General features: G+C 39.9%; 1 protein-coding gene across 1 annotated transcript in view; it reads left to right on the top strand.

Annotated features, from left to right (window-relative positions):
* The window catches only part of ARHGEF9 (Cdc42 guanine nucleotide exchange factor 9), a 188,886-nt gene that overhangs the window by 148,207 nt on the left and 16,207 nt on the right, over nt 1–24,472 (top strand). The window contains exons 7-8 of the mRNA XM_042974958.1: nt 14,428–14,559; nt 21,369–21,612. Of these exons, the coding sequence (XP_042830892.1) occupies nt 14,428–14,559; nt 21,369–21,612 (376 nt within the window). The remainder of the gene's footprint in view (nt 1–14,427; nt 14,560–21,368; nt 21,613–24,472) is intronic.

Below are 24,472 nucleotides of genomic sequence, written 5' to 3'. Positions count from 1 at the left end.
AAGCATCAGCCCTGCAAACAGCTATTTTACCACAGTCTAGAAAAAAAAAAACAAAACAAAAACTCTCCTTTATTCTTCTACCTCTGATCCTTTTTTAAAAAGTGTATTTATTTATTTTGAGAGAGACAAAGACAGTGTGAGTGGAGAAGGGTCGGAGAGAGAGGGAGACAGAAAATTCCAAGCAGGATCCCCAACTGCCCATGCAGAGCCCGATGTGGGGCTTGAACCCATGAAACTGTGAGATCATGACCTGAGCTGAAACCAAATCGAATGTTTAACTGACTGAGCCACTCAGGTGCCACACCTCTGATCCTTCTTAATGTAGATGGCTGGAAAACACCACAATTCTGAGCATTGGGCATATTTTTTTAGTATTATTTGAAAGATAAATCTATTTGAAGAATCTTTATGTCCCCATAAAGAGTAGAAAATAGTAGTGATTGAGATGAAGATAAAAGAATGAACCTATATAAAGAAACAATTGCTCCTAAGAGGAAACCAGCACTGGCCCAAACTTACTAGGGAATCATGGATCCTCCTTCCCTTGTATCTGGCTTACTTTGGCTAGTTGCCTGATCAGAGGCAGAAGGCTAGACCAAATGACCTCTAGCAAACACATCAACTCTAAGGCACACTGAAATTGTGGCTGGTTAGTAGCCCTCTTTCCCTCTACTCCTGCGGTGCTCTCTTTGAGAGGAGGTTCTCAGCAGCAGTTGTCTCCATACTCACTGAAATATTTTCCTCTTCCCAATGTCTGGAATATATAATTCCTCCATATGCTCTGGGGCTCCAGTCTTGAAGCTGGAGCCATGGGGGACCAATAATAGGTTGAAATTCCTCCACCTATCTAGGGAGCCTCATTAATACCAAACTTGAAAGCACGGAGTATGATTTATTTTTTTAAAGATTTTTTTTAAATCTACCTATCTATTTATTTTAGAGAGAGACAGAGTAGGGGAGGGGCACAGAGGGGGGCAGAGAGAGAATTTTAAACAGGTTCCACACTCAGCGAGGAGCCTAACACAAGGCTCAATCTCACAACCCTGACATCACGATCTGAGCCAAAATCAAGAGTCAGTCATTAAACTGACTGAGCCACCCAGGCATCCCTGAACTATGATTTAAAGACTCCACATCTAGGAAGGAATTTCACGTGTTTTTGTCTAGAAGTGGGGAGTGGGAAGCAAAAAGGCAATTTTGAATAGGATTGATGGGATAATAGTTAACTCTCTGCCTCCTTTGTTAGCATGATTGATTGGCCCTATAAATCTCAACCAAGCCCATATGTACAACACTGACACCCTGTTGCTTGGTGAATCCCTTCTTCACCTAATTTGGTAAGAAGAAAAATTCCTCATCATTCCCTTTTCAGATTCTTGGGTCACTGTGGAACTCACTAGCTCCAGAGAGGTTGTCTTATAGGAAGATTTTTCTGTAGTGAATCCTGATGGGTACATTTCAGAGGGCAAGCCTAAGGTTTCTGTCATGTTCGTCGTATTTAGTCTTCTAGAATGTCTGTTCTAGACTTCTAGAATGTCTGTCATCAGGGCTTTTAGAGGACTCCCCTCCCCATCAACAATTCTGGCCATGGCCATACATATGTGCATGCATACACATGTACATACATACACACATGCCTTATAATGATGGTGAAATTCTGAGACACCTATTCCTGACCAAGACCACACAGCAAGTCAGTGGCAAAGCTGAAATTTGATTCTGGTCTCCAGATTCGCTCTCTAGTATTCTTTTCACTGTTGCACTATATACTCTTTCAACGTTCTGCTTCCCACAGCCCAGTTGCTTTGTCTTGTGATACTGAAAGGACTTATTTTTGCGGTAAAGGGTCCATAACTAAGCAAGGCAGTAAGACTGCCTCATGGGGAAAATCCAAAATCTTAGTATGACTAAAAGTGGATGAGTGCTGGAGGACCACCCTGAAAAGGCAATAGGACATGTCCACTCCATGGCTTGCTAGCTATTGACATAAGTGACCCAACCTCACTGGTTCCCCAATATAGGTTCTTTGTATGTGCTATCTGTCCAAACAGTTACACAAGCAAAGAGAGGTCCTGCCAACTTGCTGAGGGCTGCTGTGGATAAGCCTTGCAAATCAAGAAAATTAAGCAGTATTTTGCTATCTCCCCCAGATGTTTGAACAAACAGGGTGGCTGCCAAAAACATCCATATAATAATAACAGCTTAATTTGTTAATTTAAAAAGAAGAGTCATAAGGGAAATCTTCAAAGCTTAATGTCCTTTGAAGAGGAATTGGGATATAGAGTGGAGGGCTGGCAGCAAACAGGCAATTGGTACCTACTCACTAAATCAGAATATCTGGCTAGACAATAGGAGGCTTTTCATTATATACAGACCTGAACCTGACTCAGCTTATTCCATAAATATTCTGGGTCTTTTTGATCAACTCTAGTTATCATCCCTGCTCCCTGCCAGCCTATGAGGACTAGAGTTCATGAAGTACCCCCTGATTTTCCCTACCTCCCAGGGCTCCTAAAAAATAAATGGATGAGTGAAAGGATTACCCATATTCAATATCACTCATCATAAGGGAAATACAAATCAAAATAATGAGATACCACCTCGCACCTGTCAGAATGGCTAAAATTGACAACTCAGGAAACCACAGATGTTGGCAAGGATGAAGAGAAAGGAGAACACTTTTGCACTGTTGGTGGGAATGCAAACTGGGGCAGCCACTCTGGAGAACATTATGGAGAAGGCTCCTCAAAAATAAATAAATAAATAAATAAATAAATAAATAAATAAACAAACAAACATAGGTCTTCCCTACAACCTAGCAATTGCACTAGTAGGTATTTATCCAAAGGATATAAAAATGCTGATTTGAATGGGCACATGCACCCCAATGTTTATAGTAGCACTCTCAACAATAGCCAAATTATGGAAAGAACCCAAATGCCCATTGACTGATGAATGGATAAAGGAGATGTAGTATATATGTATGTATGTCTGTGTCTATACACACACACACGCGTGCACACACACACACACACACACACACAATGAAATATTACTTGGTGATCAAAAAAGAATTAAATCTTGCCGTTTGCAACAACGTGGATGGAGCTAGAATGTATTATGCTGAGTGAAATAAGTCAGTCAGAGAAAGACAATGTGAAATCATATGATTTCACTCATGTGGAATTTAAGAAACAAAAGAGATAAATATAAGGGAAGGGAAGGAAAAATAAGATAAAAAGAGAGAGGGAGGCAAACCATTAGAGACTCTTATATACAGAGAACAAACTGAGGGTTGCTGGAGGGGTGTTGGGTAGGGGTATGGGGTAAATGGATGATGGACATTAAAGACGACACTTGTGTTGAGCACTGAGTGTTATATGTAAGAGATGAATCACTAAATTGTACTCCTGAAACCATTGTTACACTATATGTTAACTAACTTGAATTTAAATAAAAATTAAAATAAATTTTTTAAAAACCTACATAAAAAAGTCAGTATTACCCATATCTCTAAGTAATAATCAATGCCTTAGAGCAGCTTAGGGGAGCAGCAGGGAGAAGAACCTGTTTCCAAGGACTACAGTTTCAGGGAAATTTACACTTCTAATTTCTCTGATACTGATGTTTGTTGAACTGTCACATTGCTGCCCTTCCCACTCATTAGATCTACTTGAAGGGAGAAGAAACATATCCCTGACAGCTTCCTTTTAATCTTTTTTCCCCCTGGAGATTTTTACCAAAAGCCCAAATTTGCAGCTTATGTTTGGGAACTTAATTGTATATAATTGTTATGACACCCCTACCTTCACAGACTGCTTGTGTAATACACAAAGGCCTGTTCCAGTTTACCATTAGACGATTGAATCCAAAAAGTCAGAGGAAACAGAAAAACCCAATGTGATGGAAGTAGCAAAAACATCTATTTAAAAGCAAAGGTGGCTTGATGAGACACACTTCTGGGACCAGGAGATTAAGTGTGGAGCTGGCTGGATTTGTTTTTTCTCTGCCCTCCTGTGAATAGGCAGTATTGAAAATAAACTGTATGAAAAGTATGGAACTTCCCTTGTCCTTTTTTCCCTGGATCTGCTCATGCCACAACCTCCCATCAGAACAATCAGCCTGTTATATGGGGTCTTGGCCATTGGGCTATTGAGATGAATGAGATGTGGCCTTGGTTTTCCAGTGGAGAAAATATGTTCCAGATAGAGGGAAGTGTCTATTCATGTATGTGCAAAATCCTAGTAGAATGTAATAAAACAGAATTTCCATGGTGGAGGTGGGAGTGGGATGGGATTGCATTTTGGGGGACAAGGCAAAGTAATTTATAGTGCAAGTGCGGTAGAGGAAGCAAAGGGTGAGATTTGAACTCTGAAAGGCCCATTTTCCTTATGTGATCTGATTTGTGCTTTCAAGCAGCCATGTGAAGTGAAACAAGGGGGAACTGTTGTATTATCCATTGTTCATTTCTGTATGAGAAAACATACAGAGTGTTTAAGTTACTTCTCAAGGGCACAGAATGAGTTGATGACAATACTGGGCTCAGACCCAAGTTTTTTGAGAGTCTCACTTCAGAAATTGTCCAACATAGCTGGTTCTTCCACTAAGAATTGCCATTCTACTGTGGTTTGGTGATTAGAACATGGACTTTGGAGGGATTCTGGTCTGGATTCTGCAACTTTGGGGAAATTACTCCCAATTTCTCTGACTTTGGTTTTTTTTGGGTGATAACAGTGCATTCCTTATTGGGTTGCTGTATTAATAAGAATATGTGTGACACAGGATATAAAGCACAAAATAATGGTCAAGATAATAGCTAGCATTTCTGTAGAACTTACAGTGTGAAGTGTACTTTCCTAAGCACTAATATATTAATTTACATAATCCTCACAACAGGCAAATGAGATTGATACTGTTATTACCCTAATTTTAATTTTAATATGAAATTTATTGTCAACTTGGTTTCCATACATCACCCAGTGCTCATCCCAATGGGTGCCCAACAGGTTGCTCAATACTCATCACGCTACCTACCCTCCATCCTAGACTCCATCAACCCTCAGTTTGTTCTCAGTTTTTAAGAATCTCTTATGTTTTGACTCCCTCCCTCTCTAATGTCTTTTTTCTTTCCCTTCCCCTCCCCCATGGTCTTCTGTTAAGTTTCTCAGGATCCACATAAGAGTGAAACCATAAGGTATCTGTCTTTCTCTGTATGACATATTTCACTTAGCAGAGCACTCGCCAGTTCCATTCACATTGCTACAAAAGGCCATATTACATTCTTTCTCATTGCCACGTAGTATTCCATTGTGTATATAAACCACAACTTCTTTATCCATTCATCAGTTGATGGACATTTAGGCTCTTTCCATAATTTGGCTATTGTTGAAAGTGCTGCTATAAACATTGGGTTACAAGTACCCCTATGCATCAGCACTCCTATATCCCTTGGGTAAATTCCTAGCAGTGCTATTGCTGGGTCATCGGGTAGTTCTATTTTTAATTTTTTGAGGAACCTCCACACTGTCTTCCAGAGCGGCTGCACCAGTTTGCATTCCCACCAACAGTGCAAGAGGGTTCCCGTTTCTCCACATCCTCGCCAGCATCTATACTCCCCTGAATTGTTCATTGTAGCCACTCTGACTGGTGTGAGGTGGTATCTGAGTGTGGTTTTGATTTGTAATTCCCTGATGAGGAACAACATTGAGCATCTTTTCATGTGCCTGTTGGCCATCTGGATGTCCTCTTTTTTTAATTTTTTTTATGTTTATTTCTCAGACAGAGAGAGACAGAGCATGAGTGGGGGAGGGGCAGAGAGAGAGGGAGACACAGAATCAGAAGCAGGCTCCAGGCTCTGAGCTATCAGCACAGAGCCTGACTCGGGGCTCAAATTCACAAACCGTGAGATCATGACCTGAGCCGAAGACAGTCGCTCAACCGACTGAGTTACCCAGGCGCCCCTCTAGATGTCTTCTTTAGAGAAGTGTCTATTCATGTTTTCTGCCCATTTCTTCTCTCGATTATTTGCTTTTCAGGTGTGGAGTTTGGTGAGATCTTTATAGATTTTGGATAATAGTCCTTTCTGCGATATGTCATTTGCAAATATCTTTTCCCATTCCATTGGTTGCCTTTTAGTTTTGTTGATTGTTTCCTTTGACGTGCAGAAGCATTTTATCTTCATGAGGTCCCAATAGTTCATTTTTGCTTTTAATTCCCTTACCTTTGGGGATGTGTCAAGTAACAAATTGCTACGGCTGAGGTCACAGAGGTTTTTTCCTACTTTCTCCTCTAGGGTTTTGATGGTTTCCTGTCTCACATTCAGGTCCTTCATCCATTTTGAGTTTGTTTTTGTGAATGGTGTCAGAAAGTGGTCGAGTTTCATTCTTCTGCATGTCGCTGTCCAGTTCTCCAAGCACCATTTGTTAAAGAGAGTGTCTTTTTTTCCACTGCATATTCTTTCCTGCTTTGTCAACGATTAGTTGGCTATAATTTTGTGGGTCTAGTTCTGGAGTCTCTATTCTATTCCATTGGTCTCTGTGTCTGTTTTTGTGCCAATACCATGCTGTCTTGATGATTACAGCTTTGTAGTGGAGGCTAAAGTCTGGGATTGTGATGCCTCCCACTTTGGTCTTCTTCTTCAAAATTACTTTGGCTATTCGTGGTCTTTTGTGGTTCCATACAAATTTTAGGATTGCTTGTTCTCGTTTCGAGAAGAACGCTGGTGCAATTTTGATTGGGATTGAATTGAATGTGTAGATAGCTTTGGGTAGTATTGACATTTTGACAATATTTATTCTTCCAATCCATGAGCACGGAATGTTTTTCCATTTCTATATATCTTCTTCAATTTCCTTTATAAGATTTTTATACTTTTCAGCATACAGATCTTTTACATCTTTGTTTAGGTTGATTCCTAGGTATTTTATGATTCTTGGTGCAATTGTGAATAGGATCAGTTTATTTGTCTTTATGTTGCTTCATTATTAGTGTATAAGAATGCAACTGATTTCTGTACATTGATTTTGTATCATGAGACTTTGCTGAATTCATGTATCAGTTCTAGCAGACTTTTAGTGGAGTCTATCGGGTTTTCCATGTATAATCTCATGTCATGTGCAAAAAGTGAAAGCTTGACTTCATCGTTGCCAATTTTGATGCATTGATTTCCTTTTGTTGTCTGATTGCTGACGCTAGAACTTCCAACACCGTGTTAAGCAACAGCGGTGAGAGTGGACATCCCTGTCATTTTCCTGATGTCAGGAAGAAAGCTCTCAGTCTTTCCCCATTGAGGATGATATTTGCTGTGGGCTTTTCATAAATGGCTTTTATGATGTTGAAGTGTGTTCCTTCAATCCCGACTTTTTTAAGGGTTTTTATTAAGAAAGGATGATGGATTTTGTCAAATGCTTTTTCTGCATTGATTGACAGGATCATATGGTTCCTTTCTTTTCTTTTATTAATGTGATGTATCATATTGATTGATTTGAGAATGTTGAACCAGCCCTGCATCCCAGGAATGCATCCCACTTGATCATGGTGAATAATACTTTTTATATGCTGTTGAATTCGAATTGCTCTTCTCTTGTTGAGAATTTTTGCATCCATATCCATCAGAGATACTGGCCTGTAGTTCACTTTTTTTACTGGGTCTCTGGTTTAAGAATCAAAGTAATGCTGGCTTCATAGAATTAGTCTGGAAGTTTTCCTTCCCTTTCTATTTTTTGGAACAGCTTGAGAATGATAGGTGTTATCTCTGCTTTAAATGTCTGGTAGAATTCCCCAGGGAAGCCATCTGGTCCTGGACTCTTATTTGTTGGCAGATTTTCGATAACTGATTCAATTTCTTTGCTGGTTATGGGTCTGTTCAAGTGTTCTATTTCTTCCTGTTTGAGTTTTGGAAGTGTGTGGGTGCTTAGGAATTTGTCCATTTCTTCCAGCTTGTCCAGTTTGCTGGCATATAATCTTTCATAGTATTCCCTGATAATAAGGTAATAATTGGTAATAAGTAATAATTGAAAATAAGTCCTTTTTCATTCATGATTTTATCTATTTGTGTCCTCTCCCTTTTCTTTTTGAGAAACCTGGCTAGAGGTTTATCAACTTTGTTTATTTTTTCAAAGGACCATCTCTTAGTTTCATTGATCTACTCTACAGTTGTTTTTTTTTTTTGTTTTTTTTTTTTTTAGATTCTGTATTTTTTATTTCTGCTCTGATCTTCATTATCTCTCTTCTTCTGCTCGGTTTGGGGTGGCTTTGTTCTTCTGCTACTACTTCCTTTAGGTGTGCTGTTAGATTTTGTATTTGGGATTTTTCTTGTTTCTTGAGATAGGCCTGGATTGCAATGTATTTTCCTCTCAGGACTGCCATCGCTGCATCCCACAGCGTTTGGATTGTTGTCTTTTCATTTTCATTTGTTTCCATATATTTTTAATTTCTTCTCTAATTGCCTGGTTGACCCATTCATTCTTTAGTAGGGTGTTCTTTAACCTCCATGCTTTTGGAGGTGTTTCATACTTTTTCCTGTGGTTGATTTCAAGTTTCATAGCATTGTAGTCTGAAAGTGTGCACGGTATGATCTCAATTCTTGTATACTTATGAAGGGCTGTTTTGTGACCCAGTATGTGATCTATCTTGGAGAATGTTCCATGTGCACTCTAGAAGAAAGTATATTCTGTTGCTTTGGGATGCAGAGTTCTAAATATATCTGTCAAGTCCATCTGATCCATTGTATCATTCAGGGCCCTTGTTTCTTTATTGGTCCTGTGTCTAGATGATCTATCCATTGTTGTAAGTGGAGTATTAAAGTCCCCTGCAATTACCACATTCTTATCAATAAGGTTGCTTATGTTTGTGATTAATTGTTTTATATGTTTGGGGGATCCCATATTTGGCACATAGATATTTATAATTGTTAGCTCTTCCTGATGTATAGACCCTGTAATTATTATATAATGCCCTTCTTCATCTCTTGTTACAGCCTTTAATTGAAAGTCTAGTTTCTCTGATATAAGTATGGCTACTCCAGCTTTCTTCTGACTTCCAGTAGCATGATAGATAGTTCTCCATCCCTCACTTTCAATCTGAAGGTGTCGTCAGGTCTAAAAAGAGTCTCTTGTGCAGAGAAAATAGATGCGTCTTGTTTTTTTTTTTTGTTTGTTTGTTTGTTTGTTTTTATCCATTCTGATACCCTATGTCTTTTGGTTGGATCATTTAGTCCATTTACATTCAGTGTTATTATAGAAAGATATGGGTTTGGAGTCATTGTGATGTCTGTAGGTTTCATGCTTGTAGTGATGTCCCTGTACTTTGCGGTCCTTGAAACATTTCACTCACAGAATCCCCCTTAGGATCTCTTGTAGGGCTGGTTTAATGGTGATGAATTCCTTCAGTTTTTGTTTGTTGGGAAGACCTTTATCTCTCATTCTATTCTGAATGACAGACTTGCTGGATAAAGGATTCTCGGCTGCATTTTTTTTTTTTCTGTTCATCACATTGAAGATTTCCTGCCATTCCTTTCTGGCCTGCCAAGTTTCAGTAGATAGGTCTGCCACTAGTCTTATGGGTCTGCCTTTGTAGGTTAGAGCGTGTTTATCCCTAGTTGCTTTCAGAATTTTCTCTTTATCCTTGTATTTTGCCAGTTTCACTATGATATGTCATGCAGAAGATCGATTCAAGTTACGTTTGAAGGGAGTTCTCTGTGCCTCTTGGATTTCAATGCCTTTTTCCTTCCCCAGATCAGGGAAGTTCACAGCTATGATTTGTTCAAATACTCCTTCAGTCCCTTTCTCTCTCACTTCTTCTTCTGGAATTCCTATGATTCGGATTTTGTTGCGTTTGATTGCATCACTTAGTTCTCTAATTCTCCCCTCAGACTCCTGGATTTTTTTATCTCTCTTTTTCTCAGCTTCTTCTTTTTCCATAATTTTTTTTTATTTTTTAATATATGAAATTTACTGTCAAATTGGTTTCCATACTTTTTCCATAATTTTATCTTCTACTTCACCTATTCTCTCCTCTGCCTCTTCAATCCATGCTATGGTCACCTCTGTATTATTTTGCACTTCATTTATAGCATTTTTTAGCTACTCATGACTATTTCTTAGTCCCTTGATCTCTGTAGCAATAGATTCTCTGCTGTCCTCTATGCTTTTTTCAAGCCCAGTGATTAATTTTATGACTATTATTATAAATTCTTGTTCTGTTATATTGCTTAAGTCATTTTTGATCAATTTGTTAGCTGTCCATACTTCCTGGAGTTTCTTTTGAGGAGAATTCTTCCATTGTGTCATTTTGGGTAGTCCCTGGGGTGTCTCCAAGATGCAGGGCACCGCCCCTGTACTGTCCGGAGTAACTTTTGTAGGTGGGTGGGGCCACAGTCAGACTGGATGTCTTTCCCCAGCCCACTGCTGGGGACACAGTCAGAATGGTGTGTACCTTATCTTCCCATCTCCCAGGGGCAGGACTCACTGTGGAGTGGTGTGGCCCCTCTCTGGGCTACTTGCACACTGCCAGGCTTGTGGTGATGCTTTCATGGGATCTGGGGTATTATCCGGGGTTGATCTGCAAGGTACACAGTGGTGGGAGGGGCAGGCTTAGCTGGCTTTGCCTTAGGTGGTCCCCTTTCAGAGGGGCCCTGCAGCACTGGGAGGGAGGCAGATCCGTCGGAGGGATGGGTCCACAGAAGCACAGCTTTGAGTGTTTGTGCAGTGGGAGCAAGTTCCATGACAGGGATTGGGGTTTCAGCTGGAGGATGGGAGAGGGAGATGGCGCTTGCCAGTGCCTTTGTTCCCCACCGAGGTGAGCTCTGTCTTCCATGGCTCAACAACTCTCCCTCCCAGTGCACTCTCGCCCTCCCCGCTCTCCAAGAGCAGAGCCATTGACTTTTAACATTCCAGATGTTAAGTCCTGCTGGCTGTCAGAACTCAAGGAGTCCAGCCCCTCCACTTTTGCAAGCCAGACTCTGTGGCTCTGCCTTGCTGGGCGGGCTACCCCTCCACCGCCTCAGCTCCCTCCTGCCAGTCCGTGTAGCATGCACTGCCTCTCCACCCTTCCTATCCACTTCCGTGGGCCTCTTGTCTATGCTTGGCTCCGGAGAGTCCTTTCTGCTAGTCTTCTGGTGGTTTTCTGGGTTATTTAGACAGATGTGGGTGGAATCTACGTGATCAGCAGGACAAGGTGAACCCAGCGTCCTCCTATGCCGCCATGTTCTGTGTTCTTTCATTTTAATTTTATTAATGTTTATTCATTTTTGAGAGATTGAGAGAGAGCGTGAGTGGGGAAGGGCAGAGGAAGAGGGAGACACAGAATCTGAAGCAGGCTCTAGGCTCTGAGCTGTCAGCACAGAGTGTGACACAGGGCTTGAACCCACAGACCATGAGATCATGACCTGAGCTGAAGTCGGATGTTTAACAGACTTGAGCCACCCAGGTGCCCCTGTTATTACCCTCATTTTAAGGATTAGGAAACTCAGTGTAGCACAGCCACATTGCGACCCTACCTTGACACAATTTGACCCTTTATGGCATTGGAATTGGCTGGAATTGGCAGGACTTGGCTTCAGCCAGCACCAGTCTGGAGTTTCTGGTGCTCTTCTTTCCTCTTTCTTTGGAGACTGACCAAGCCAGGAACAAGATGGACTTCTCTCTCCCTCTGGACTTACAGCCTTTGCAGAGTCAAGCTCCACTTGAAGCTCAATTAGTAATATTCTTTACATGTGTTTTATATCATTTTGATTGCATTTTTTGTAGAAATAAGGAAACCAACACACAGAGAGGATATGTGAGTTGCCTGGTATCAATCAGCTTGGTGAGCACAGGAGTATATTTCCCTTTCTCTCTCTCTCACTCTCTCTCTCTCCCACCCTCGCTCCCTCCGTCTCTTCCTCTCTCCTTCCTTCCTCCCTTCCTTCCTTCCTTGTCTTTCCTTCCTTGTCTTTTCTTTCTTTCTTTCTTTCTTTCTTTCTTTCTTTCCTTCCTTCTTGTTTTTTTTTTCCCTTGGTGGCATTATGTGTGGCAAGTTTGTTTGTTTGTTTCTTTCTTTCTTTCTTTCTCTTTCTTATTTTTTTTCTTAGTGGAATTATGTGTGGCAAGTACTTAAAAAAAGAACTAGAATGCTCCTGTCTGTTATGGTAGGTGGACAAGATGATATTGAGTGGTATCCTGGTCCGATCATCCTCAGTTTAGCAAGTGTAATTATAAAATTCATCCTTCCATTTGCAATGATGTGGATGAAGCTATAATGTATTATGCTAAGTGAAATAAGTAAGTCAGAGAAGACAAATAACATATGATTTCTCTCTTATGTGGAATTTAAGAAAAAAAACAGATGAACACATGGTGGGGGGGGACAAACAATGAGGGACTTTTAAAGACAGAGAACAAACTGAGGATTGTTGGAAGGATGTGGGTGAGAGATGGGCTATATGGGTGATGGGTATCAACGAGGGCACTTATGATAAGCACTGGGTGTTGTATGTGATGAATCACTGAATTCTACCCCTGAAGCCAATATTGCACTATATGTTAACTAACTAGAATTTAAATAAAAATTTGAAAAAGGAAAAAGAAGTCATCCTGAAAAAAATGTTATCTTGGCCAACTTTGTTTGGCACTGACCCATTTTTATAGCTTTTTTTCACTTTATACATATTCAAAGTGGACTGTGGCACATCTTCTGGCCTGCCTCAGGGTGGGACCTGGCAGACTGGTACCACTCTCAGCTCCTTATCCACCCAACAGGAAAGTCCTGCACAAATCCCTCACCCTGTGGGCTTCTTGTCCCAGAAGTTCTGTTAGTATGTGGGCCTCTCAAGGGTGAATGTTTACTTAAGTTCCAAGATACCCATGAAATAGAGTTTGGAATCACAGTGCTATCTCTTAACTTTCTTTTTGAGGTTATATTATTAGAAAATATTTCCACTGAGCTCCCCTTTTCCTTCTCATCCCTTAGACTGAAAAAGTGGTATGCTCAAGAACACCATTTCCAGCTACCCCTCTCTTTGGCCTACTGCCATGCCTAGCCTATTTGTTCTGACTGTTTATGGGAGGATGCATGGGGTCTACTGTAACCTTGACTTGAAACTTTTGGGCGCAAAGCTGACATCTTAGAATTAGAGTATCAGGGCTAGGGCCTTGGATATCATCCTCATGTAGCTCATTTAATATCTGGAAAAACTGAAACCCAGAGAAAAGAAGGGACTGACTGGCCTAGATACATCATAATGTAGTGGAAAGAGTGAGCATACTTTCTGGAGCCACAGAATTGGGGTTGAGTTATGGGTCTCTAGCTAACAAGCTGGGTGACCTTAGCTGATCACCTGACATCTCTGTACCTTGGACTATAAAACAAGATTAAGAAATTCTCTCCCTCCCAGGGTTCTCTTGTGGCTTAGAAGGTTTAGAGTGAAAGTATGTAGCCCAATTTATGATGCATATAGATGCTAATATTAATTCTCCTGAGTACTGGACCACTGGTCTTTGTCCTTATCTTCATATAAGTCCTAGAACATTCACCCCTATGTCCAGGGCTTTGCTGTGGTTTGCCTTGTATTCCCTGAGTTCTGTGCACACCTGCATTAGTTTCCTCCACTGACTGTAAGCTTCTTGAGAATAGGGGACAAATCTGGCTTGGCATCTGACATATATCTCCACATACCTCTGAGCTAGCAGAGGTGCTGTAAAAAAGGGGCTTTGGAAACTCTGTAGAATTGAATTAGCTAGGAGTTAAGTGTCTTGGTACTTTTTTTGTCTTACTATGTAGCAAGGAGGAAAAGTCATTTCAGGCTGTGAATAACAGACCAAAGAATCATGTGGTTGTAAAGTTTCCTATTTAATCGATATATTTTAGTGAACTGAGGGGAGAAGGAAAAAAAAAACAATTTTAAGACAATGACTGTGTTCTCTTTTTCTCCATCTATCACTGTTTCCTTCTTGGCCTCCCCTATCCCCTTTTACTCATTGGGGAAGCAGAGAAACTTCTGTTATTTGCTTAGGCTTATTCTTCAAGTAAAAGAAAGAGACTAAGAGACAAGATCTGGCATTTAGGACTGGTATAGAAAGATAAATTCATAGAGAAAAGTGAGGAGGAGGAAAAAGAGAGAGAGAGAGAGAGAGAGAGAGAGAGAGAGAGAGAATATGAACCTCATGGAACCAGAATGAACCTTGGTGCCTGTAGTGCTAGAAAGCAGCTGCCATAGAGGGACTATAGCAGTCCTGGGTGGTAGGGCTCATTTGGCCTCAGGATAAACAAAAGTATGGGTCTTTCCAACTCCGGGACTTCCCAGGGGTCCTTCTCTCTATCCCTCTCTCCCACCAGGCCTTTTCTCTACTCCTACTGCCCTAGTCTATGCCCAGCCTTAGGTGCTTCCAGGCAGGTGACAGGGCCATCCCTCCTTCCTGGCTGCCTCTCACTATCACATGTTCTTCCCAGGGTGAGGACATCCTAGACAGGAGCTCGGAGCTGATCTACACTGGGGAGATGGCCTGGATCTACCAGCCCTATGGCCGCAACCAGCAGCGGGTCTTCTTTCTGTTTGACCACCAGATGGTCCTCTGCAAGAAGGTAACCCCAACCCCTTCTTTCTTGAAGGAGATGGCCACCTCAGGAGCATAAGCCCCTCCCTCTTCATTATCCCCAGCTCCCAATGAAGTGGCCATTATAGTAGGTGGGGAAAGACATCAGTGGTTTCTAATTTTGTGACCGCTTCTTTAACTTTTGCTATTTTCCCTCTTTGTCAGTTTCCTTTTTAAAAATCTAGAATAAGACTTTGTTTTCTATCTTCTTGTCTTCCATGATGGCTGTCTATGCTCCTCTGCATCCCATTGTCCTGTTAGTTTAGTTATGCATGTGTTTTGTTATTTTCTTCCTTAGATGATTATACTGGAAGTTAATTTGGTGCTTTGGGGATTTTTGTTTCCTTTTTTTTTTCCTTTCAATTTACTTTTTCTTCTGAGGAGGGGAGGAGATCTCCTTTCCTCTCTCCTCAGGCATCCTCTAATGTTCCTACAGCCTGAAGTTGGCCTGAACAGCTTTTCCCCCTGTATTCTTTGTTTTTAATTATACCATCCTGGACATACTCTGTTTTCCGCTGTGTCATAATTACTAGTTATTTATGTTGGGTTAATTGTATTCTGGAAGGATCAGGAATTACATAGAGTATGATAACGCTGGAGAAAGTTCAAGGAACTTCTGCAGTTGGGCCATTTCTTCTTTCACTGAAGGGCCAGACTTGGAGGATGAGCCATTTGGAACTCAGAAATGCAACAATAGCAAAAGAAACTGGGGATAGAGCACAAAGGAGATGGGGATTTGAAACCAGAACACCTGGGTCCTAGACTCTACTGTCTCTAAACTTGGGCCAGTTTTTTAACTTTATCCCCTTATTTTCCTCAGTGCCAAATCAGGCTGATGATAGAATTCATCTCAGGAGGCTTTGAGGAGGATCACCTGAGGTAATGGGAAGTAATGAAGTATAGTGTTAAGAACATGGGTTCTAGGGCCAGACGAAAGTGCACCAATTACTTTTTTTCCATGAGCTGTATGACCTTGGACAAATTCTCTGTGCCTAGTATTATCCCCTCATCTGCAAACTGGAAATAATAATGGTATCTATATAGAAGAGAGGCTGTGAGGGTTAAATTAAACAATACATTTGCAGTGCCTGGCACATAGTAAGTACTTAGTAAATGCTAGCTATTGATACTGTTACTGTTTATTTGGTGTTAATACGCATTCATTCAGCAAATCTTTGTTGGGAGGCAGTATATACAGTGATTAAACAGACATATATTACATTTTTTATTAAAAATTTTTAATGTTTGTTTATTTTTGAGAGAGACACAGAATGAGAGTGGGGGAGCTTTAGAGAGGGAAACTGAATGAGCCACCCAGGCTCCCCAAACAAGCACAGAGTTTAGAGCCAGGTAGTATGGACTCAAAGACCAAGTCTACCATTTAGTAGCTTTTGTTTCTGGGTAAGTTAACGGTTCTATGTCTACATATCCTCATAAAATGGGGCTACAACAGTATGTACCTTGTAGGATTTTTGTGAAGATTATTTAAGTTAATAAATGCAAAGCATTTAGCTGTCAAGGGATGAATGCATAAAGAAAATGTGATACACACACACACACACACACACACACTGTGTAATATTAGCTTAAAAAAGGAGATTTTGTCATTTGTGACAACATGGATCAACCTAGAGGATATTATACTAAAACAATAAGACAAAGAAAGGTAAATACTGTATGCTCTTACATGTGTAATCTAAAGCAGTCGAAGTCAAAGGCAGAGAGTAGAATAGTGATTGCTAGGGGCTGGTGGGGGTGGGGGAAATGGAGAGATATTGGTCAAAGAGTAAAATACTTTTTGTTATGCAAGATTAATAAATTTTGGAGAGCTATTGTACAACATGGTATCCATAGCTAACAATACTGTATTGTATACTTGAAATTTGCTAAGAAAGCAGATCTTGTGTTCTCATCACACACAAATAACCATATGAGATGATAGATAAGCTAATTAGCTTGATAATCATGATCATTTCACAACATATACCTATATCAAAATATCACATTGTATACCTTAAGTATATAAAATCTTTATTTGTCAAATAGGCCTCAATAAAGCTGGGGAAAAATGCAAGGCATTTGAAATAGTGTCTGGCACATGATATATGCTAAGTGTTGACTTCTGCCATTGTTGTTGCTGTTATTATTTTGTTATTAATAATGTACTCTAGATATTGGAATATAATAATGAGAAATATAAGTCCTGTCCATGCCTTCCTCAAGATCTGGAGAGAAATCCCAGGGTGGTCCAGGCTAGTGGTGGGGAGTAAATAGGGTCCCTCTCTAAAGAGGGAAGACTTTACTGACAAGCAAGTAAGAGAGGCAGCAATCCTTAAGAGTTACAGGCCCCAGATTGCAGCATCTGTCATTTATACAAAATGTTTTACAGTGTCTTAATAAACCCCATGAATACCCAGTGAGACCAAATTCAAACTTCTCCCAGCTATTTGAATTATGTAATGTCAGAGACTTGGATAGGCTCCTTGCTGGATCCATGGCTAGGCTTGGTGCTTGTCTGCAGACTGCCAGGGTCCTTCTGGAGAAGCACTGGCTCCCTTAATATCTTCTAACTTGGATGAGTGTAAGGGAAAAGGAGGAAGACTGGTATCCTATTAGCAACTATCCCATTTAGGCAGGGAACTTGTGATGACCAAATAACATCTGTACCAAGCACCTATTCATTGTGACCCTATGAAAGCACTCAATCATTAACAAGTGACTTTTGGGCAGCCTGGTCCCAATAGGACCTCAGGCAACCAGGGCTCAGGAGGGCTTTTTCCTCTTGCCATGTGCAGAAGCTGAGCAGAGACATTTCTGAGGCTTTGCCATCTGTCTTCCCCTGGACAACCCCTCAGTAAGGCAAAAGCAAGGAAGAACTATTGGGCACAGCTTAAATGGACAGACTAAAAGCTGTGAAACAGAATTAATGCAACTCAGCAGTGTGGTGGCTGAATGTAAGTTGTGTAAGGGTCTTCATAATAACTGCTAGCATTCAGAGAAAGGAAACCACAGTGACGAGCTAGAGAAGGCAGTCAGGGAAGGCTTCTTTGAGTAGGAAGAATGTGTAAATTTGACCATGAAGGCTAGAACGATTGGAATAGGAGGCATTGTTGGGGGCAGGGAGGACACATTAGTATGAGCCTATGTATAGATCTGTGACAACCCCCACCCTGAAAGGATATATGGAATTTCCAAGGACAATGGTGTAGCTATATGTTTTAAAATATTCAGTTGCCTTTGCTTTATTTCTTTGTCACAATATTTAACTTATTTTGAAAATTTAAATGAACTAAAAGAGGCATTGAGATTTTTAGGTTTATCAAAAAGGAATTTTAAAGGCCTACAAAATATCAGTTGGGGAGCAAGAAAGCTCAGCACCATATTTATTAGACAAGGCGGGCCTCATGACCTGGAAGCTGCATGTTGAGATTTGAGATTTACAACAATTTTACAAGGTAAGGATGACTTTTCTAGTTTCATAGTTGAGAAAATTGGAAGTTCAGAGAGATAAAATGGCTTGCCCAAAACCACAGCTAGCAGGTTAAGGAGATAAAACTCAAACCCAGGGCTTTACACTCTAACTCACACTCTTTTTGTGCATGTTACATGCTGCTTTTTGGACTTAGCTACCATTTCTGATGGGAATTTTTGAACAGTGGGTCATTCTTAATGAATCCTATCACATTCCTACACCTGAGTTTATGACTAAGCTGATGTCTGAAAACTCATGTTCAACCCTCTAGGGAGCTAGAAAGAGAAGGCAAAGGGAGAACCTTAACCACACACATCTCTAGTCTTGCTTCCCTACCACAGAAACAGAATTCTCTCAAGTTTCTTGTTATCCTTAAATACCTAAAGAAACAATAGGAGTTTCAGTTGATGCTTTTAATTTAGCTCCAAGATCACATAAATTCTTTCCATTTTTTTTGGAAACCAGTAAAGGTTTTTAAAGCTGACAATGATTATGACACACCAACTCAGAGACAAAGAAAGCTGCGGGTGATGCTGGCAGGCTGGGTCCAGAGACCTGAAGGGGTACTGCAGGATCAGCCAAGAGGGTTCTTGGCTTCGCAAATGATGGAAATAAAATGTGAGCCAGCAGGAGGGTGAAAGCAAAGTTTATTGATGAATATATATATATATATATATATATATGATATAGAGCAGATACAGAGTGTCTGGGAGACTCAAAAGGAAAGGGGGGAGTCTCATCTTTGTTCAGGGTCTGGGGGCAGTTATTGAGGTTTATGTGTCCTCTAAGGCATTCAGGTACCAGTTAGAACAAAGATGAGGGCCCAGGTATTATTCCTTGGAGACAGGGGGCCTTGGCATTGAGATGTCTAGTTACAGTTGTCTGGAATACGCATATAATAGCTGTCCAGTCATTCTGTCCTTGTCATTTATTAAATGTTACTTATTCTAGAGAATTCATTAACTCCTTGTCCCTTACAAGGAGTGCATATGCTGTTTGCATTACAAGGCATGTGTAAAGTGAGGTGGGGATACAGGTCCTAGTGAAAATAGAATCAGGAAAGGGAGCTAAAAGCAGATTTTATTGAGTTCTTCAGTTCCCTTGTCTCACAGGTGAAATTGGGAATAGAAGGGAGGTTAAAGCTTCCTATGTTCTAGTCAGGTAGGCATCCACCTATTAGCTGTGTGGTCCAGACCTGGCTTCTCAGGTCTATGTGTATCTGTATTAAGTATTGTAAGGCATGTTTCAGGCCTTTATGAGATCAAACTAGGTCACATCAAGCCATTCTCCTTAGCTTGTCCTGCTTTTATAGTTAGATTAGACTGACAGGGCCCACTGTTTATCCATAAGTCTCACAAAGTGTTCTTGAGGATTGTGAAAGTCTGCACGTGGCAACCACCCCATCCTTTTGTCCGGGACTGAACTTGTCCACTTTGAGCATGGTAAAAGAAACCCAGACTCTGAAGCAAGCTTGGAGCAAAACTGGCCCACTCTATATAGCTGACCTTTTTCTCTCTTGTGAACTTGATGCCAGTGGAACCCAACAGATCAGAACCCATCTATACTCATAGCTTATTTATATGCACAATCATTATGGGAGGAAAAAGAACAATGTGGAGGTTGTTTTTTGCAAAGCAATTCAACAACACCTATATTTCACAGCCTGGGTCTTCGAAGATTGACAGAGCTATGTTGGGAATTCTTCAAGACAGCCTTCCCCAGACATACCAAAAAGCCCAGTTTACCCTACATTGTGAAGAGTTAGGATTGCAAAAGCAAATTCTTTGCAGGTAGCCTGCAGCTGAGAAGTGAGGCATGCAAGGCAATTCAGCAGAATGGGAGTTTAACCAAACTTTATAATGTTAATAAAAGTTAATGAGCATTTCTGATTCTGTCAAATTGTCTAAAGGCCATATATAGGCAGACAAGAGGGAGAGTTTGTGAGAACAAGTTGGCCAGTGAAGACATCCATCAGGACAGGGCTCATGAGACCTCCTTGGCCAGACTCAGCCACACCACACGTCCCAGCAGATGTGTTCTCAGGGGAAGCTGAGGGCAGTGCTAAGAGGGTGAGGGCAGAAAGACACTTATACTTTACATGCCACAGGTCCACAAGTCGTATCATCCATCTCTCTGGTTTTCTTTTTTTTTTTTAATTTATGAAATATCACATTCAAAAAGATACAAAATAATATAATGGGCACCTATGTACTTACTATCCAACTTAAGAAATAATTCATTACAAATACATTCTTTCCCCTCTCCCTCTCTGCTCCCTCCTTTGTCCTTCCTTCCATTTTCCCATTCTCCTCTCTGTACTCTCTTGAATTTGGCCTGTGTCATTGTCATATTTTTTTATATAATTTCTGTATCTCTAAACATTATGTGGCATTTCTTTGTAGCTGTTTAAACCTTATATAAGTGTAATATATGTAGATGAGATAAAACTGTATGCAAAAGTAACCAGGGGAATGATTGAGTGTGGGATTTAAGGTTGCTGTGGCATCATAGCTTTTGGTGGCAGTTTCACCAAAACTTAATATATTATTAAAAGTAAGTAAATACTTAGAGAAATAAGAGTACCTTGTATGGACTAATGATGACTGTTTCCTGGACTGAGAGTATTAATCCAATTCTGTATACCAGAGAGTAAAACAACAATAATAAAAGATAATATACTGTTTGTATCCATCTATAACTTTTATTTTTCTCACGCAATAAGATTTGTGAAATTTATTCGTCAATATATGAAGCTTTTTATTCAATCTTACCCCCATTTCTCCTGCCAGACTAGGCTTTCTCCAAAATTCCCTGGAGTACAAAGTGTTCAACCCTCTCCATGTAATCTTTCCTGACCAGCACAGGCTGTGGCCACCTTGCTATTCTTAACCACTCATACCCACTCTGATATGCAGGTCTCACTTGCTGGCTTGAATTCCTAAGCATACCCCAGGCAACCATCCAGCTTATTTCATACTTCTAGAAGGCTTGCAAATATTTTGGAAAAGAAAAGGCCTATGCTAGCAATGCTTGTGTGGCTTACTGCTTCCTACTTCCCATCAGAGTCTTACAAACACATATAAGGATTGATACTGGAGTCTGAGAGTTTTTGGATGTAGGACAAAGGTTTTCTGTAAGAGCATCTTCTAACCAACCTGTCAATGTCATAATGCTAAACTAGCTTGCCTAAATTTGACCAAAATAACCCCTATTAGTACTTCAAATCAGTGGAAGTCTTAACGTCCTACTGTGCCCATGTGCCATCTCTCCTGGTACCTACTGTCCACATACCTCCAGTATAAAGCCTTTTCTTCCTTCCCACCTAGGACCTGATCCGAAGAGACATACTGTACTACAAAGGCCGCATTGACATGGATAAATATGAGGTAGTTGACATTGAAGATGGCAGAGATGATGACTTTAATGTCAGCATGAAAAATGCCTTCAAGCTTCACAACAAGGAGACTGAGGAGATACATCTATTCTTTGCCAAGAAGCTGGAGGAGAAGATACGCTGGCTTAGGGCTTTCAGAGAAGAGAGAAAAATGGTACAGGAAGATGAAAAAATTGGTAAGTGACCTGAGAGGAGAAAGAAGAATATGGCTATGAAGAGCATAGAGGAATTGAATTAGTTTTCATTTTTCTAGAAACAGATGGAAGACTTCTGTTGCAAACTGACCTAATCCACTTTGGTGGTTTCCTATTATCAGGTCCTTTTTGGCAGATACCATTAGTTTCTACTAGTCAGGGTTAAATGAGAGTTATAATTTGGCCTCCCTTACAGTCTCTTGACTAGATAAAGCTATTACACTGAAAGCAAACCTCAACCTCAATTCTCCCAAACATACAAACATTTATTAGCAAACAAACACAAAAGCAGTCATACAACCTGTCCTATCATCTCAATGAAGTCCCAGTTCTGTTCTTAGATACACGGCAGCATCTTTTGTGTAAAGGTTAGTCAATGAAGAGTTGGTGATATAACAACAACATTCAACTAACTTTCTAGTAAGAATCTGGTGACAAAATCCTCTGATGGGGGACAAAGCATAGCACCTGTTTTCAATCTTGACCTGAGGCTTCCTTCTGAAGGGTACAGGCTATGGGGCTCACTGGATTTTTATGCCCAGTTCTTATGAAGGCTAAAGAGCCTGTAAGACATTTGTGGCTAGTACACATCTTGAATAACATTAATTTTACCACTGAAAATTCATTTTTAGCATGTATTAAGCTAACTAGGCCTCCTGCATTAAGGTGACTGAACTGCTGGTAATAATGGCCTCTGGAGCAAATAATTCTGAGTGTTTAATGTGTTAACAAATCACCTCTTCAGTGTGTATACCAGATTAGGGCATGTCAGATGTTAAGTAAATGCCCTGAGAGCATAGATTAAAATTAATGTGCATGTATATATCACACTGTCTGTATGAAAGTGTTTTAAGTAAATGGTAGAAAATAGAACTGGGTCTAAAACCATGATCACTTGCATGATTTAGAGTCCCACTAAACTATACATTTTTGGCTTTAAACAATTGTTCCCCTTTTTGAAAGAGTATATAATTAGTAGAGAGAGTTTTAATGGTGCTTTCCAAATGTGGGATTTAGGTCCCCTTGACTATAGCTTTGTGGTTTACAAAGTACTATCTGGTCTCTTGCTCATGGTCCTGCCATTTTGGCATAAAATACCAAACAGCCAGGCTTTGTAATTCCCTGAAAAGACAGTTTCTGTTTTTTGCCCATCCTTAATGAGAGTGGAATTTTATATTAAAACACTTGTATGTTCAAGCTGGTATAAAATGCCTCTAGAAAAATGGGCCTACCCATTGAATCCTGATGCAAATGGATTCTTCTGTCCTTCAGTGTCGGTGATTTAAATGGTTGAAAGATAAGGAAGGATGATCAGAAAGACACTGCTTAGTCTAATCCTAGTCTTTTCCTTAGGTTCGGGGTAGAGTGCACATTAATAATTCACTTTGAGTCCCACTGAAGTCAAATTGCTTTTAACATACGAGCACTGCAATGGGACATGATGTGGAGTTGTACATAAATGCTACTTGACTGCTTCTCTCGATGGTAGGCAGCAGCAGCCTCTGATACCACTTAGGTTGTTAGAGCTATTAAAGGAATTGTCCTAGTATGCTTTATGTAGACCCTAGATGAACTGGAAGATCCCCACCATTCCCTCTGATTCCACCATGATATCTCCCACACAATGCCCTAATAACCTGTAACTTTAAGAATCTGCTTCTAATAGAAAAGCTTCCAGAAGTTAGTTTATTTTTTAATTTTTTTAGGTTATTCTTTAAATTCCAGTTAGTTAACATACAGCATAATATTAATTTCAGGTGTAAAATTTAGTGATTCAGCACTTTCATACCATACCTCATACTCATCACAAGTGCACCCCTTAATCCACATCACCTATTTAACCCATCTGCCCGATGACCTCCCCTCTGGTGACAATTGGTTTGTTCTCTATAAAGAGTCTGTTTTTTGGTTTGCCACTCTCTTATTTTCCCCTATGATCATTTGTTTTGTTTATTAAATTCCACATGAGTGAAATCACATGGTATTTGTCTTTCTCTGACTTATTTTGCTTAGCATCAGACTCTATAGCTACACCCACCAATGGACTATTACTCAGCCGTAAAAAAGAATGAAATAAAAGAATGAAATCTTGCCATTTGCAGCAAAGTGGATGGGGCTACAGAAATTACTTTCTGACAGACCTATGGTTATCTTTTTGAAAACATTATTTTTTTCTAATTGTAATAACACTTTTATTTAGGCAATTTTGGCAAAAAACAGAAAAATACAAGAAAAAATAAAAATAACACAAGAGCATTCTACCCAGAGAGAGATAACTTTTATAAAAATTTTCATATATTTCCTTCCTATGTGTTTTAAATATGTCTAAATAAAAAAATAGGACTAGGATTGCTGATTCTTTCTTTCTGTCTCCCCCAAACTACCTCTCCATGATGAATAGTTCTAATTTTATATCTTTATTTTGCACTTAAAATCATATCATTAGCATTTCCCTGTGTCAGTTAATATTTTTAATCATTATTTTTATGGCTGCCACATAAATTTATCATAATTTTATTTTTACTTTCTAATTATAAAATAAATACATGGCCGTAATAACCATTTAACACATACTAAAATGTAATAAATTTTAGCATTATTTTACCTTCTCTGTCACTCCTATGCTGTGTGAGATAATCAGTATAAATTTGGTATGCCTAGTTCCATACTTATGTTCATATAAACATATATACACATAAGAATTTTCAAAAAATTTACTTACAAAAATTATACCAAACATATTATTCTGTAACTTGTTTTTTAAAGCCTAATTTATCATAAGGAACTCTTCAGGTGAAGAATATAGACTATAACTATAACTTCTTCTATCAGTGTTCAAACA

This window comes from Panthera tigris, chromosome X (assembly GCF_018350195.1).
Source record: "Panthera tigris isolate Pti1 chromosome X, P.tigris_Pti1_mat1.1, whole genome shotgun sequence".
Taxonomy (NCBI): domain Eukaryota; kingdom Metazoa; phylum Chordata; class Mammalia; order Carnivora; family Felidae; genus Panthera; species Panthera tigris.
Note: the sequence above shows the minus strand (reverse complement) of the source record. Positions and strands in the feature narration are given on the sequence as shown.